The sequence below is a fragment of the Mustela nigripes genome, chromosome 3, assembly GCF_022355385.1.
Source record: "Mustela nigripes isolate SB6536 chromosome 3, MUSNIG.SB6536, whole genome shotgun sequence".
NCBI classification, from domain to species: Eukaryota; Metazoa; Chordata; class Mammalia; order Carnivora; family Mustelidae; genus Mustela; species Mustela nigripes.
The window spans coordinates 24,899,421-24,916,067 of record NC_081559.1 but is presented as its reverse complement, the minus strand read 5'-3'; the positions used below and the strand labels follow the sequence as shown (position 1 = coordinate 24,916,067).

Genomic DNA, 16,647 nt, shown 5'->3' with positions numbered 1-16,647 from the left:
GTGCCCTCTATCCCTACACTTTGAAGAGTTTTGATCAGGAAGGGATGCTGTACTTTGTCAAATGCTTTTTCAGCATCTATTGAGAGTATCATATGGTTCTTGTTCTTTCTTTTATTGATGTGTTGTATCACATTGACTGATTTGCGGATGTTGAACCAACCTTGCAGCCCTGGAATAAATCCCACTTGGTCGTGGTGAATAATCTTTTTAATGTACTGTTGAATCCTATTGGCTAGTATTTTGTTGAGTATTTTCGCATCTGTGTTCATCAAGGATATTGGTCTATAGCTCTCTTTTTTGGTGGGATCCTTGTCTGGTTTTGGGATCAAGGTGATGCTGGCCTCATAAAATGAGTTTGGAAGTTTTCCTTCCATTTCTATTTTTTGGAACAGTTTCAGGAGAATAGGAATTAGTTCTTCTTTAAATGTTTGGTAGAATTCCCCCGGGAAGCCGTCTGGCCCTGGGCTTTTGTTTGTTTGGAGATTTTTAATGACTGTTTCAATCTCCTTACTGGTTATGGGTCTGTTCAGGCTTTCTATTTCTTCCTGGTTCAGTTGTGGTAGTTTATATGTTTCTAGGAATGCATCCATTTCTTCCAGATTGTCAAATTTATTGCCGTAGAGTTGCTCATAGTATGTTCTTATAATAGTTTGTATTTCTTTGGTGTTAGTTGTGATCTCTCCTCTTTCATTCATGATTTTATTTATTTGGGTCCTTTCTCTTTTCTTTTTGATAAGTCGGGCCAGGGGTTTATCAATTTTATTAATTCTTTCAAAGAACCAGCTCCTAGTTTCGTTGATTTGTTCTATTGTTTTTTTGGTTTCTATTTCATTGATTTCTGCTCTGATCTTTATGATTTCTCTTCTCCTGCTGGGCTTAGGGTTTCTTTCTTGTTCTTTCTCCAGCTCCTTTAGGTGTAGGGTTAGGTTGTGTACCTGAGACCTTTCTTGTTTCTTGAGAAAGGCTTGTACCGCTATATATTTTCCTCTCAGGACTGCCTTTGTTGTGTCCCACAGATTTTGAACCGTTGTATTTTCATTATCATTTGTTTCCATGATTTTTTTCAATTCTTCTTTAATTTCCCGGTTGACCCATTCATTCTTTAGAAGGATGCTGTTTAGTCTCCATGTATTTGGGTTCTTTCCAAACTTCCTCTTGTGGTTGAGTTCTAGCTTCAGAGCATTGTGGTCTGAAAATATGCAGGTAATGATCCCAATCTTTTGATACCAGTTAGTCCTGATTTAGGACCAAGGATGTGATCTACCAGTGTGCTTATTCTTTAAACAAATATTTTACATCAGTTTGCTAGAATTTTATTTAGTATTTTTGCATTTATAATTATAAGTTGAAATGATCTGTTTTTATCTTTAATAAAAGATAATCTTTTATTAAATCTTGCCTACAGATTTTGATATTAAAATTACACTTTTTTAGGGGTGCCTGGGTGGCTCAGTGGGTTAAGCCGCTGCCTTCGGCTTAGGTCATGATCTCAGGGTCCTGGGATCGAGTCCCGCATCGGGCTCTCTGCTCAGCAGGGAGCCTGCTTCCCTCTCTCTCTCTCTGCCTGCCTCTCTGTCTACTTGTGATTTCTCTCTGTCAAATAAATAAATAAAATCTTTAAAAAAAAAATTACACTTTTTAAAAAATTTAAAATAGTAGTTTTTTAAAAAAAAATTATTTTAAAAATTTTAATTCCCGTGTAGCTAACATACAGTGCTGTATTAGTATCAGGCATTCAATACAGTGATTTAGTGATTCCATGTACTACTCAGTGCTCCTCAAGGTAAGTGCATTCTTTTACTCGTCTTCCCACCTACCTCTCCTCTGGTCATCTGTTTGTTCCTTTTAGTTAAGAGATAGTTTTTTGGTTTGTCTCTTTTTTTTCTTTGTTCGTTTGCTTGTTTCTTAAATTTTACATGTGAGTGGAATCATACAGAATTTGTCTTTCTCGGGTTGGCTTATTTCACATAGCCTGATACTCTAGATCCATCCATGCCCTTTGCAGATGGCATGATCATTTTCTTTTTTTTTATGACTGAATAATATTTGTGTGTGTGTGTGTATCACATTACATCTTCTGTATTCATCTTTTGATGGTCACTTGGGCTGCTTCCAAAGTTTGGCTATTACAGGTAATGCTGCCATAAACATAAGGGTGCATGTCTCCCTTCAGATTAGTGTTTCATATTCTTTGGGTAAATAGTAGTGCAATTACAGATTGTGAGATGGTTCTATGTTTAATTTTTTGAGGAACCTCTACACTGTTTTCCACAGTGGCTGCACCAGTTTGCATTCCTACCTACAGTGCAAGAGGGTTCCTTTTTGTCCACATGCTCCTCAACACTTGTTTCCTGTGTTTTTGATTTTAGTCATTCTGACAGGTGTGAGGTGGTACCTCATTGTGGTTTCGATTTGCATTTCCTTGATGATCAGTGATGAGCATCTTTTCATACATCTCTTGGCCGTCTGTGTGTCTTCTTTGTAGAAATGTCTGTTCATGTCTTCTGCCCACTCTTAATTGGATTATTTGGGGTTTTTTGGTGTTGAGCTATCTAAGTTCTTGATATAGTTAGATAATATAACCCTTTATTGGATAGGTTATTTGCAAATTACCTTCTCCCCTTCAGTAGGTTCTCCTTTTTTTGTTGGTTGTTTACTTTGCTATGTTAGAAGCTTTTTATTTTGCTGTAGTCCCTGTAGTTTATTTTTGCTTTTATTTTCCATGTTTCAGAAGACCTACCTAGAAAGATGTTGCTATGGCCAGTGTCAGAGACATTACTGCCTGGGATCTCTTAGAGGATTTTTGTGGTTTCATGTCTCACATTTAGGTCTTTAATCCATTTTGAGCTTATTTTTTTTTTTTTAAAGATTTTTATTTATTTATTTGACAGAGAGAGATCACAAGTAGGCAGAGAGGCAGGCAGAGAGAGAGGGGGAAGCAGGCTCCCTGCAGAGCAGAGCCCGATGTGGGGCTCGATCCTAGGACCCTGAGACCATGACCTGAGCTGAAGGCAGAGGCTTAAACCACTGAGCCACCCAGGCACCCCATTTTGGCCTTATTTTTGTGTGTAGTATAAAGTAGTAGTTTTCCAGTGGAGTCTTTGGGGTTTTCTATATATAGTGTCATGTTATCTGCAAATGGCGAAAGTTTTACTTCTTCCTTACCAATTCGAATGCCTTTTATTTCTTTTTGTTATCTGATTGCTGTGGCTAGGACTTCTAGTACTATGTTGAATACAAATGAAGTGGTGAGAGTGGGCATCCTTGACTTATTCCTGACCTTTGGGGGAAACCTCTCAGTTTCTGCCTTATTGAATATGATGTTCGCTGTGGGTTTTTCATATAAGGCCTTTATTGTTGAGGTATGCTTCCTCTAACCATAGTTTGTTGAGGGTTTTTATCATAAATGGATTTTTTTGGGGTGCAGTTGTAAATGGAATTGCTTCCTAAATTTCTCTTTCTGCTGCTTCATTATTAGTACATAGAAATGCAAAAGATTTCTGTGCATTGATTTTGTATCCTGTGACCTTAATTTATCAGTAGTTGTCCAGTTGTTGGCATATAATTTTTCATAATGTTCTCTTACAATCCTTTATTTCTTTGGTGTCATTTGTTATTTTTTGTCTTTCATTTGTGATTGTGTTTTTTTGAGCCCTATCTTCTCTTTGTTTCGTTTTTCTAATGAGTCGGGCTACCGGTTTATCACCTTTGTTTATCTTTTCAAAGAACCGTCTCCTGGTTTCATTGACCTGTTCTTTTTTTTAGTTTCTGTATAGATTATTTCTGCTCTAATCTTTATGATTTCTTTCCTTCTGCTGGTTTGAATTTTATATATTCTTTTTCTAGCTCCTTTAAGTGTAAGGTTAGGTTTTGTATCTGAGATTTTTCTTGCTTCTTGCTTCTTGCTTTCTTGCTTCTTCTTTTCTAGTCCTATATAGCTGTCAGCTTCCCTCTTAGAACTGCTTTTGCTGCATCTGAAAGGTTTTGGACCATTGTGTTTTCATTGTCATTTGTCTCCATGTACTTTTTGATTTCTTACCTGATATCTTGGTTGATTTGGTCATTATTTAGTAGCATTTGATTTAACTTCCTTGTATTTCTGCTTAATTTTTTTCACATGTTTGATTTCTAGTTTCATTTTGTTAGTCAGAAAAGATGCATGGTATGACATTGATATTTTGGAATTTGTTGAGACTTGTGACCTATGTGACCTATTCCGGGAATGTTCCTTGTACATTTGAAAGGAATGTGTATTCTGTTTTAGGATGAATGTTCTGAATATATCTGTTAAATCTATGTGGTCCAGTTTGTCATTCACGGTTTCCTTGTTAATTTTCTGTTTCAGTCATGTGTCCATTTACGTAAGTGGGTGTTAAAATCCCTAGTATTGTATCACTATATTGATTAGTTCCTTTATGTTTGTTACTGTTTTATGTATTTGGATACCTCCATGTTGGATGCATCAATATTTACAATCACTTTATCTTCTTGTTGCATTGCCCCCTTAATGATTATATGGTGTTCTTTATCTCTTGTTACAATCTTTGTTTCAAAGTCTATTTTGTCTGATACAAGTATTGCTGCCCTGGCGTTCTTTTGACATGCACTGGCATGATAAATGTTTCTGTCTCCCCTCGCTTTCAATCTGTATTTGTCTTTAGGTTTGAAAGGAGTCTCTCATAGGCAGCATATGGATGGGTCTTGTTTTTTTAAACCATTCCAGTCACCCATTCCATCTTTTGATTGGAGACTTTAGTCTTTTTGCATTCTAATTATTGATAGGTACGTATTTATTATTGCTGTTTTGTTAACCTGTCTTGTGGTTGTTTTTGTAGTTCTTCTCTGAACCTTTCTTCTCTTGCTTTCTTCTCTCATGGTTTTCTTTAGTGATACCCTTGAATTCCTTTCTTTTTATTTTGTATTTCTATTACTGATTTTTTATTTGTGGGTACCAGTAGGTTGTGTGTAATACCTTCAGTATATAGTAGTCTGCATAAAGTTGATGGTCATTTCAGTTTGAATCCTTCTCCCCCCCCATTCCCATTTTAGGAATAGGATATTATACTTTATATTACTTTATTTTCTAATTCCCTTGATTGATTTATTTTTAGTGCTTTTGTTCTTCCTACTTTTCTTACCCTTACTTGTGGTCTTGTCTTGACACTGAGAGAGTTCCCTTTAACAGTCTTATAAGGCTGGTTTAATGGTTATGAACTTGTCCTTTAGCTTTTGTTTGTCTAGGAATCTCTCCTTTTCTCTCCTTCTATTCTGAATAATAGCCTTGCTGGATGGAGTATTCTTGGCTTCAGAGTTTTTCCTTTCAGCACTTTGAATTTATCATGCCATTCTTTCTGGACTGCAAAGTTTCTGCTGAAAAATCCACTATAGCCATATGGGGTTTTCCCTTGTATGTAACTATCTTCTTTTCTCTTGCTGCTTTTCAAACTCTCTCTTTATCACTTTTTGCCATTTTATTTTATTTAAAAGATTTTATTTATTTATTTATTGAGAGAGTGCATGCTCATGCAAGCAGGGGGAGGGGCAGAGGAAGAGGGAGAGAGAGAATCTCATGCAGACCCCACGCTGAGTGCTGAACTCAACTAGGGGCTTGATCACACAGCCCTGAGATGATGACCTGAGCTGAAATCAAGAGTTGGCTGAGTAACTAATTAAACTACCCAGGTACCCGCCCCCCTTTTTTTTGCCCTTTTAATTACTAAGTGTCTTGGTGTGCAGTTTCTTGGTTTGACGTTGTTGGAGGAATATTTGTGCCCACTGGATGGATCTGGATATCTGTTTCCTTCACCACATTAAGGAAGTTTTCAGTGATTATTTCTTGAAGTAAATTTTCTGCCTCCTTTTTTTCTCTTTTTCTTCTGGTGTATCTATACAAATGTTATTACACTTGATGGACATTGCATTTCCTTAGTCTGTTTTAGTTTTGCCCAATTTTTTCCTCTCACCTGCTCAGCTAGATTACTTCCCATTACTCTGACCTCCCAGTTTCTAATTCATTCTTCTGCTTCCTCTAACTTGCTGTTTATTTCACCTAGTGTATTTTTAATTTCATTTATTATATTCTTCATCTCTGATTGGTTCTTTTTTATCTTTTAATTAAGGGTCTCACTGATGTCCTCCACTCTTTTTTCAAGTCCAGTGAGTATCTTTATGATCATTACTTTAAATTCTCTATCAGGCATACTACTTATATCAGTTTTTGTTACGTCTTTTGTGTGGTTTTGTCCCGTTTTTCATTTGGGACATATTTCTGTGTATCCTCATTTTGTCTGACTTTCTTTGTCTGTCTGTGTGTGTTAGGGAAGTCAGCTGTGTCTCCTACTCTTGAAAGTAGTGGCCTTGTGAAGAAGAGGTCATATAGTGCCCTGCACTGCAGTGTTCCCTGTTCCCCAGAACCTGGCCCTTCTGGAGTGTCTCCTGTGTATGTAGCATGAACCCTGATGTTGTTTCCTGGCTACTTTTCCCCTCAAATCTAGTCATCTGTAGTGCAGTTGTGGGCACTGTTGGGTCCCTAGTTAGGGTGAGGTACGTAGTTTTAATAGGGTGTATGGTAGTCCATGGGGGCTCTCTACCACTCCTCAGACCAAGGCCCTGCAATGAGTGCGGGTAGGGAGATGGTGTTGGCAAGGCTTGCACAGGTCTTCTGGAGGGGCTGGGATTGAGATAAGATGGGCTCCAGGGGGCGGGACTTCTTAAAACAAGTTAGTGAATGTTGGCATTGTGCTGTTTCCCCTACGTGGCTGGCAGTTCGTTTGTGCCTGGTGGCAGGGGGGAAAATTGATTCCTTTGTTCCTGGTGCAGTCTCCCTGTGAAACTCCCTCCACTCTGAAATGAGTAAATAACTCTTGGTATTCCCCAGATGGTTCCCCCCCCCAATGGTTTTTAAATGGTGCTTCTATGCTTTATCTCCCCTGGCTGTTCATTATGTTTCTTTAAGGGTGGGAACTCTACTTCTAATGCCCTCTGTGCTCTCCCAGACCCCAGTTGGCTGATTTTTAAAATTTTAGGCTTTAACTCCCTCTTGTTATAAGATCTCACTTTCAGAATCAAATGTTATGGGGAATTGTCTTCCCTGTGTGAGCTCCCTGGTGACAGTCTTGTTTTTTCTCCCTCCGCTATGCCCATGGCTTCTTCCCTCTCAGGGATGCGATGGTCTGATTAGCCTCCCACCCAGTCTCTGTTCTTCTTAACCCCTTTTCTGTCTTTCATTGTGGGGTTTGTTCTGCCAGTCTTTGGGTTGTTTTCTGGGTTATTTACACTAACAGGAGTGTTACTTAGTTGTATCCATGAGACAAGGTGATTGATCTTAGAATCCTTTTACTTCACCATCTTCCCAGTCTCCCACTCCACTTCCTTAAAGATAATCAAGGATGCTTTCTACCTTTTCTGGTTACTCGAACATGAATGGAGTACCTTTCAGAAATAAACTGTCCCTCCATTTGGCACACCACTGTCAGTTTTATAATTTGCATAGTATATAATATTTGGAGATTTCTCCAGTTTTGTTATTAGTAGTTATCACTCTCAAGTAGTAATATATTAATAGTAGAATACGGGTTTAAAGAGAAGATGGATTTTTTGTTATCTCATTAAATTTGTCTTTAAACAGTCCCCGTAAACTATTTTGCAGTTTTATCTAAGGCTATGATTATTTTTTACTTGAATCTTTTTTTTTTTTTTAAACATATAATGCCCCAGGGCTACAGGTCTATGAATCATCAGGCTCACACATTTCACAGCACTCACCATTAAGGCTATGATTTTTAAGAGAAGACCCATGAAGATCATCTTACTGATTCTTAACACAGGGCACACCAGTGAGACAATGTTTGAGGAAATTACTGTCTTTATTATATTTCTCATATGTATAGCAGAGTATCTCAAATCTATAAAGCTTTGGGTCTGCCTCTGTATATTTTAGTCAAATGTTGTGATAGCTCTTGAGTACTGAATGCCAAAAAAATACTGTCTTTGTTTCCATATACTTGAGGACCCTGTAAGCTAAAGGAGGCATATAAACCTATCTTGAGTCCATTGATTTTCATTGCACTACAGACATAAGGAAGTCATGGCTAATGTAGTTTCTCTTGAAAGCATGTTTGATGGAAGACGTATGTCCTTATACCAAATATAGATTATATATATATGTATATATATTATATTAAATATAGAAAAAAATATATATATATTTTAAGTAATCTCTACACCCAGTGTGAGGCTTGCAGTCAAGACCTCAAGATCGAGAGTCACATGCATTACTGACCAAGCCAGTCAGTCGTCCCAACATTTGATATTTTTTGATTGGTTTTATACATTTTATGCTACTATAAGAATTTAACTTGAATTATTTCAGTTGTGTGTAAGCAAACTTATAGAGAGGGGTAAAAAATTTTGTAACTTAGCCCTAGTAGGACGAAGAAAATCTGAGACAGAAATCCGGCCTTGGATTTATTTTTGGTTCTCTTTAGAAGGGAGCAAAGCTTGTATATGAGGACTAAGGGATTCAGATTAGAAAGCTATATATTCTGATATGTTCTGGTATTAAGCTGTCATAAAAGATAGTAAGACCATGTGACTTTAAATTTTGGAAAGAAGGCTCAAGAGCTATTTTTTTTAGTAATACTTTTATGATTATTATTATTTTAAAATATTTTATTTATTTATTTCACAGACAGAGATCACAACTAGGCAGACAAGCAGGCAGAGAGAGAGAGGAAGGGAAGCAGGCTCCCTGCCGAGCAGAGAGCCCAATGCAGGGCTTGATCCCAGGACCCTGGGATCATGACCTGAGCCGAAGGCAAAGGCTTTAACCCACCGAGCCACCCAGGCACCAGTAATACTTTTAAAATGTGAAAATAACAATCTTTTTGGAAGTTCAGGATATGGAGAGAGTCAACAACTCAGAAATGTAATTAGGCTCTAAATACCTATGGAAGGCCAGGTATAGGAAAAGAAAGAATGGAATATGATTTATTGCAAAGCTAAGCGAATCTAAAAGCATCTTACTGAATACTGGTGCAGGGAAATCTTGAAACCTACAAGTAAGGCAAGACAAGGTAACTAGGAATTAACTACATACAGTACTATCATTCATATTATCTATCATCTTCACTGTTTAATTTAAAAACACAAGGACTTTGATAAATTCACCAGTGAAGTCACCCAGTCCTGTATTTCCTCGTGGAGGAAATATGAACTATGAATTTCCTACTGCAAGATTTTGGGACCCTAAGTCTTTATGATTATAGAGGGAATACGGATATAGTAGAAGGTTATATGTATCTACTTCAGACTTGATCTTTTGTTTAGATTTAATGTTAATCTAACACCTTACTGTTTTTTACATCACTCTCCACTTAGAATACTTTCTTACGTGCTTGGGGTTTTGGCTCTGCAAACTCTGCCACTTTTAAAGATAAAATTTTGCATTTAAATGCAGTATTACTTCACTTAACTCTGATTTTACTTGGGTTTCCTTCTTATGCACTAAAATAAGAGTCCATTATGCAAGAGGGAAAATGACTTCTTTTTCAACCTCAGATAAAAAGGTTCATATCCTCTGTGCTTCATTTTTGTCTGAGAATATTTATATTGGTGACTGGTCAAAACCTCAGTGGTTGTCCCTCTTCTGCCTTCAGTTCATCCCCTGCAAACATAAAAAAAAATTCTTCATCCCATCAGAACCACTTTGAGTATATGGAGAATAGCATATGCTTTTTTTTTTAGAGATGTATAAAGCTTAGAATTTGGTACTTGTTCTGACATTAACACAGTTTTTTTGCAAGGGTGTAGAATTTGTAATTAGAAAATATTACATGGACCGTTGGACCTGTTAATTGTCCCACTGCCCTAGTTAATTTTTAAAAAAATTAATCTGCTATAACATAATTTGTTTCATAGCTTAAAAAAAAGGTGCACTTTTGAATTTCTGTGCCTTTCCTGCTTCACAGCAAGCCAAGTGACTTGAAAAATTAAAGTCTGTGTGTTTGCAATTTTATAGAATTCATGAAGGATTTCATTCATGAACTGTCTTGGTAGCCTGTCGTGAGTGATAGGTTTAGTATTAATAAAAATGCCTTTTTGCATGAATGTTTGGGACTGGATGCTCTGTATGTGTATGTGCAAATTTGAATTTGTCCATCCCCCCCCTTTTTTTTGAGTGGTAAGCCTTCTCTTGGGTCTAGCTAGGGGCAGGTTCTACCATATTCTTGAGTAAAAAGGACACTAAAGGGTTATACTGTATTCTGAACTCTTGCCTTTGGGGTTAAGCTGCAGTGTTAAACACAACAGTTCAATTCTTTAACAAGAACTTCTTCTCATTAGTCTTAGTAATCAAAAAGAACCCTAGTGAGCAAAGTTATTCTCATTATCTTCAATTAATAATCAGTCACATCGATAGTCTTCTGTGCACCTAACGACATGTGACTTTTCTTCCAAATGTTACCGTTTTGCAAAAAAGAAGGTAAAGCTAAGTATGTACGTTTATTTATGTATTTATTTGCTTAAAGATATCTTTACCTGAGAGAGAGAGAGATGGAGGGGGAGCAAGCGCCAGTGCGAGGAGGGAGAGAATGTCCAGCAGTCTCCCCTCCCATGGCATCACGAGCTGAGCCTAAGCCATGAGGCAGTTGCTTAACTGACTGAGCCACCCAGGCACCCCTCATTATGTACATTTAAAACCGTTTTTTTGTTTGTTTTGTTTTTTACATGAAGTTTAAAGAAAGTGTTAGTCCATTGAAATCTATCATTATGGGGAAAAAAAGTCGTGCGACATTTTTGTGCCCATGTGATAAAGGAGAAATCGTACGCCCTGTCTCCTCTTGCTGTGGGGTTTGGAAGGTGCCACATAAGAACTTGATTCTCATTTCAGATTTCAGTGGTCCACAACAGAGCAGAAACACGACAGGATTTAATAGGCTCCATCTCCTGTGATGCAGGGCTGAGGTTTAACTGAATATCTTTCCATCTGTAGCATTTGTCTGTGCCATTCTCCAGTTCATTAACAATACAGGAGAGCTTAGGGTTTAGCGGGCTGTGTATAAGCAGGAGCGTCCAAGCGCATGTTTGAAGACCATATGAGATAGTGAGCTTTGTGTGTAAGGACTCGAAATGTAAACTAGAATCCTGCCAGCCATTTTATGAAGGAAAACTTTAGACAGTAGGAGCATCTCACTTGTTCAGACTGTTGTTTCATTGGTTACTTTTTGTTTGAAACCCACTGGCTACTAATGGTACTTTTGGGAAGTACTTTCATTAATAATGTTTTGTGCTGTCATAGTGGACTTATTCCTATCTGTGTAAAACAAGTATACTGTAGTTACTGTTGATGAACATACTTGCTTAGGCTCTGACATTTTGTTTCTTTGAAGTATGAGATTTACATTTGTATTTTTTAAAAAGTCCTTTGGTATACTGTGATTTTTTTTTGATGCCATATAATGTGATATCTTTTTTGTTGATTATTCATTTTTGTGCTTGGTGGTTTAAGACCTAGAATATTGATTAATTATCTCAGATTTCTCTTTTGATTGGCATACTCGCAGAATATATGTGTGAGGGGATTGTATATTTGGCCTCTAAGCACAGTAATTTAAGAGAATGGAATTAAGAAGGATCAAGGATAATGGATGAAATCAGCTGCATTTGGAAAAAAACTGAGATTGTCTGCTCAAATGTATGGGAATTTGGAAAGATACCAAGTCCAGCACAATAGCTTGTCACTTTGTTGTAAACCAGAAAGCGAAACATAATACAGTTCTTGGCTGGAGAAGGACCGTTGCCAGAGAAAGGTTGCAAATTCTTGAACCTAGGCCTAAAGGGAAATCTGAGAGTACTGATTTATTGATATTTGTGGGCACATCCCAAGAGGAATGAGTAAACTGATAGTTATGAGTAGCACTCACTAGAGAAACAGTTACTGTGGTTTATTGCTTCATGCACTCGCTATCTCTTCCTGCTCTGCCATCAAAACCACTTTATCCAAGGTCTGACCTTGTCTCCAAGTCAAATTGGTGCTTCTGTCCCTCATCTCTATGCCGTTCACACAGCATCAGAGTTGACACCTTCCTCCTTCCTCTTCTTTCCACTGTTCCCTTGCAGATCTTTTTCTGGACATTCAGTATAGTTTTAAAAAGTGGTATTGTGTAGAAGGACCATGTTGATCGTTTATTGTAGCATTGTACCGTGTTCATCGTCTTGTGTCATCGTCTTGTGTCCTGTTGAACACATTGCATGTTCACATGCACTTTAATAGCCTTTACTTGGATATACCATAATTTTAAAAACCATAAAAGCTCATAAAAGAAATGGTCATTTTAGGAAACTTTTTGTCATAATAAATTACATTTTGTATATTTTAAATTATTCTGAAGCCATATGAAAGGAAGTGGAAGAGTAGACAAAAGAAACTAATCATGGCCAATATTGACCATTATTGGAATACACAAGAAAGACACAGCTTTTAGTCAAGTCATTGGAACTTTGTTCTTTCTGTTTTCTTATCTATGAAATAGCAGATTTGTACTGTTTCTGAATTCTCTTCCAGTGTAATATATTCTGTGACTTGTGAATTAGTACATGCTGAGAAGTCTGTGTCCACTTGTTTCCGAAACCACCAGTTGATTCTCTTGATGGCTTGACTACTATACAATGTACATATGTATTAAAGTTAATTTTAAAAGTGCCCTGCTCTCTGCTTTATTCATTTATTTATTATGTGACATGCTTTTCTTTCTGCAGATCTGAATGTCTGTCCTGTGTATTTAACTAATTTCTGCATTTGTTTATATAGAATATAGAGCTTATAATAGCTATGGTAAATTATTTTTATTTGCATTTGAAAGCATTTTTCCCTTGGTAATTAATGATTATGAAGCTATATTATAAATGTGAATATGAATACAGAAGCATGCAGAGTTGTAAAAAAATTCATGTGTATCTAACAATCTATTCAATTAAAAATACTCCTAGAATGGTCTAATGTCAAATTGAAATTTCACAACTTTTTTCCATTGAATTCAGCAGCTTGGGATACTTGAGCCTTATGCTTTGTGTGAATTCTGAGTCATTTATTTTAGGAAAAGTTGTATATTATTAAGGAGGTTGAAAAAATTCTTCCCCTAGTGCATCCATTTAGTTAAAAATCAAGTCACACATTTTATTTACTTAAACCCATCTGTACTTATTTTTGCCAGTAACATATTTGGTTTGCGGCCTGTGGATTATGCAGACGGTGAAAATATGAAATCACTATTGTTGCTACCAGAGAAGAATGACTCATCATCCACTCGCCATTGCTCGGTAGTAAGTATGGATTAGACTTTGGGAAATGTATGTCTTTTATTGAAATTGGTTGTGAAGGGAACATAATAGGAAAATTTCCAGTTAGCAGATTACTTTCAATCACCGAACAATTACTGAACACTTCTTTTGTATTAGGAATTGTGAATTCAATCAAAGACAGTTATAATCAGATTAAGTCAAACAAGTATTTTGTGGAGCCCCCTGTATGTTTTAGGGAGCATTCACACTGCAGCCAATGTGATGGATGGAGCCCTAGTCTTAAGGAGCGAACATTGTCAGGAGAGATAGGAAAGGGCGAGACTGTCAATATGTAAGCCTATATAAATGGAATAATCTCAGGAACTTACAAATGTGTGGTTTGGAGATTTTGTAGAGTATAACTGAGCGGAGGTTGAGGACTCCAGGAAAGGCTCTGCTTTAGCTGTGTCCTTGGGGAGGGCCTGCAGAGAGCTGTTGTTTGATTTGAAACTTGAATGAGGAGGAGGAGGCATCCAGGGAAACATCTGTCTGGATGACAGGGGTTCCCTATAGTGTTCCCTGTCGTCCCTCTGTGGATGAGCTTGGTGTGCTTAAAGGTTAGAGAGAAGGTCATACTTGCTGGCGACTAGTCAGTCAGTGTCCCAAGAGTAATGGAGGCCACTGAAGGATTTAAAGCAAGGGAATGACATGATTCGATGTAAGTTGTAGAAAGTTCACTCTGGCTGCATTGTAGTAAGGAGACGGGTAGGAGAAGAGCAGAACCAGGATGATTGTGGAGGCCTGATGCACTGTGACAAGAAAGGATATGATCCTCTGGATTGAGGTAACAAGTGGAGATTGTGAGAAGTGATGAAGTTTAGTGTATATTTTTGAGTTAATGGCAACACACTTTCTGATGGATTCTGTATGCAGTGTGGATAAATAGAGCTGGTGTGACTTCAGCCGTGGGGCAGATGCCAGTGCTGTTTCCAGGTGTGGGGAAAGAAATCAGTAATTCTCTGCCAATTTTATGTCTGTAAGGCTGCAAGCATGTTGAACAGGTTGGTGTCTGTAGCTTAGGAAAGAGCTATAAGCTGGAAAGTGGAAAGAACGCTTATTCCTTAAGAACTTATGGTTTAGTGGGGACTATAGATGTGAAAAAAGTTCATTATGTACTGAAGTAAATTTATAATAGAAGCCATAAAAACGTACAATAGATTTACAGAGAAAGAAGAAGCTGGCTTCAGGAGGGATCAGAAGAGCTTCACAGAAAAGGTGACAGAGAAGGCATGTAAACTTGTAAAAGTTTCAGCAAGGTGTCTAATAGAATGTTGGCTGCAGATAACAAAACATTTACTCAAATGCCTTAAGGCAGTGTTTTATTTTGTATAAAGATAATCTCAGTAGAGGAGAGCTTTCCTTGGTGAGTTCAGCAATTAAATGGTTGCTGCAGAGACCCAATTTCTTTCTGTCTTTCTGCATTACCATCGTCAGCTTGAGAGCTCATCTCCCCTCAGTGGTTATAGGATGATTGTCACGGTTGTTGGTTGTAGATGGGACAGTGTCGAGTGTCTGAAACCTTCCCCAGGAGCCTGCTACTGGACTTCCCTTATGTATTGTTGGTCAGAACTGGTCACACAATTGGTGTTGATATACCTTGTCTTCAAAGACGGGGTCAGTCCTTGAAGAGCGGATATATCAGTAAAAACTGGGATTCTGTTAGCGTGGAGGGAGTGAGGCGTGGATCCAGTGAGCTTGCCGCACTGGGACCAGGTGTGCAAAATGGGGATGGCCGTCCACATTTAAGGAAGCAACAGCTGAAAGACAAGAAGGTGTAAAGGACCTTTGAAATCTGAGAAACTAGATTGAGTGTGAGAGGAGCACAAGGTGTAGTATTAGAGAGGAACCGGAGGTCAAGAGCAAGGTTGGGATCAGATTGTAAAAGGCTTTGGGTTCCCTGAGGAGGAGTTTGGACATTACTGCCCTACTCAGTGGGGCAGTCTCGGTGAGTTCCAGTGCAGAGGACAGCTCGCAGTGGGCCGACGGGGTGCGAAGCTGTGTGGTAGTCAGAGCCCTGCTGTGGAAGGGTCGGGTGATGTGGGCAGGGAGAGAAGTGGGTTTTCAAGAGGCGTGTGACGGGCACCTTGCAACGAACAAGACAGGGGAAGATGAGAGAAGGGCATGAGTTGAGGTCTGTGCGCAGAGGCCCTGCACGTCTTGTCTAGTGAGGGCAGTGGCACAGTGATTGATCTCATTGTTGAGGATGAGGAGGTGAGCCGAGGTACAGAAGAGGGCCGTAGGTGCTGTCGCAGGTCAGTTACCTTTGTACCCTGAGAACTCTCTGTCTCCTCCTCCTCCTGGATGTCAGCTCTGCAGTGGGCACCAAGCTGGCATTTTGATAATGAACTGAAAGAGAATGTAGAAATCAGCAGTTTAATTTTCTTAGCTTACAAATGAGAACGCTGAAACCTAGTCTGATTTGCTCATGGTTGAGGAGCCATGACAAAAAAAGAAAAAGCAAGTTTGTTTTTTTTATTTGAATGGATCAGTTAGAACTTGAGTTTCTTATATCTTAGGTCAGTACCCCTTCAGTCCCCTCACACTTAATATGGCAAAATAAATTGGCATTTATTTTATTCATTTGGACTTGGACTCTCCTGGCAGAACATACAACTAAGAACCAAATTGTCATTTGTCAGTGTTGCTTTTATGAAAAGCTGGAGAAGAATTGTTTTAAATGTGTCAAAAATAAGATGTCATTATGGGATTGTTGGAGTGTGAAAGTGGTGCTGTCCTTCAGAGAAGAGGAAATTGGTTATCCTCCTCTCGGTTCGACTGTCCAGTTACCGTTGTGTTTTTATTAAATGTAAGAGACTTATGTTTTCCCCATGTCACACGGACATGGCCTGAGAATATCCTTCCTTACTATCGTGGTGGTAGGTTCTTGGCTAAGGAAGAGATAATGGATGGAAGTCCTAAGTTGAAAGGGTTGTGTCTTTCTGGAATTTCTTCCCTCAGCTGCTGCCAGACTCCCTTTCACTCCCTCTTTTTCAGCCACGTTGGGCTGCCTCACTGTTTCTTGAATCCACCAAACACGTTCCGATTCCAGGTCCTCTACGCTGGCTGTCTTCTCTGCCAGGAACAGTTGCAAGGAGCTGGGTGTACACAGGGCATCCAACCCTGGGGTAGTCCTATCAGGGAGGGCTCTGTACTGCCATAGCTTACATGGCAAAGTGCCTTCCTGTCCTCCCAACCTGGCTTTCTTTTCCCGTACCCCTAATCTGGCAAAATATATTTTTATTTTATCGGATTTTTTCCTCTGTTGTTCTTACATCCCCACAGCCAAGTGCGCAGATACCAACAGATCCA

The 16,647-nt window shown here is 38.5% G+C and overlaps 1 protein-coding gene across 2 annotated transcripts in view; it reads left to right on the top strand.

The window, feature by feature from the left end:
• Positions 1-16,647, top strand: part of BARD1 (BRCA1 associated RING domain 1) — an 83,035-nt gene that overhangs the window by 48,004 nt on the left and 18,384 nt on the right. For both annotated transcript variants that reach the window (XM_059393419.1, XM_059393420.1), the window contains one exon: positions 13,212-13,320. In XM_059393419.1, the coding sequence (XP_059249402.1) occupies positions 13,212-13,320 (109 nt within the window). The remainder of the gene's footprint in view (positions 1-13,211; positions 13,321-16,647) is intronic.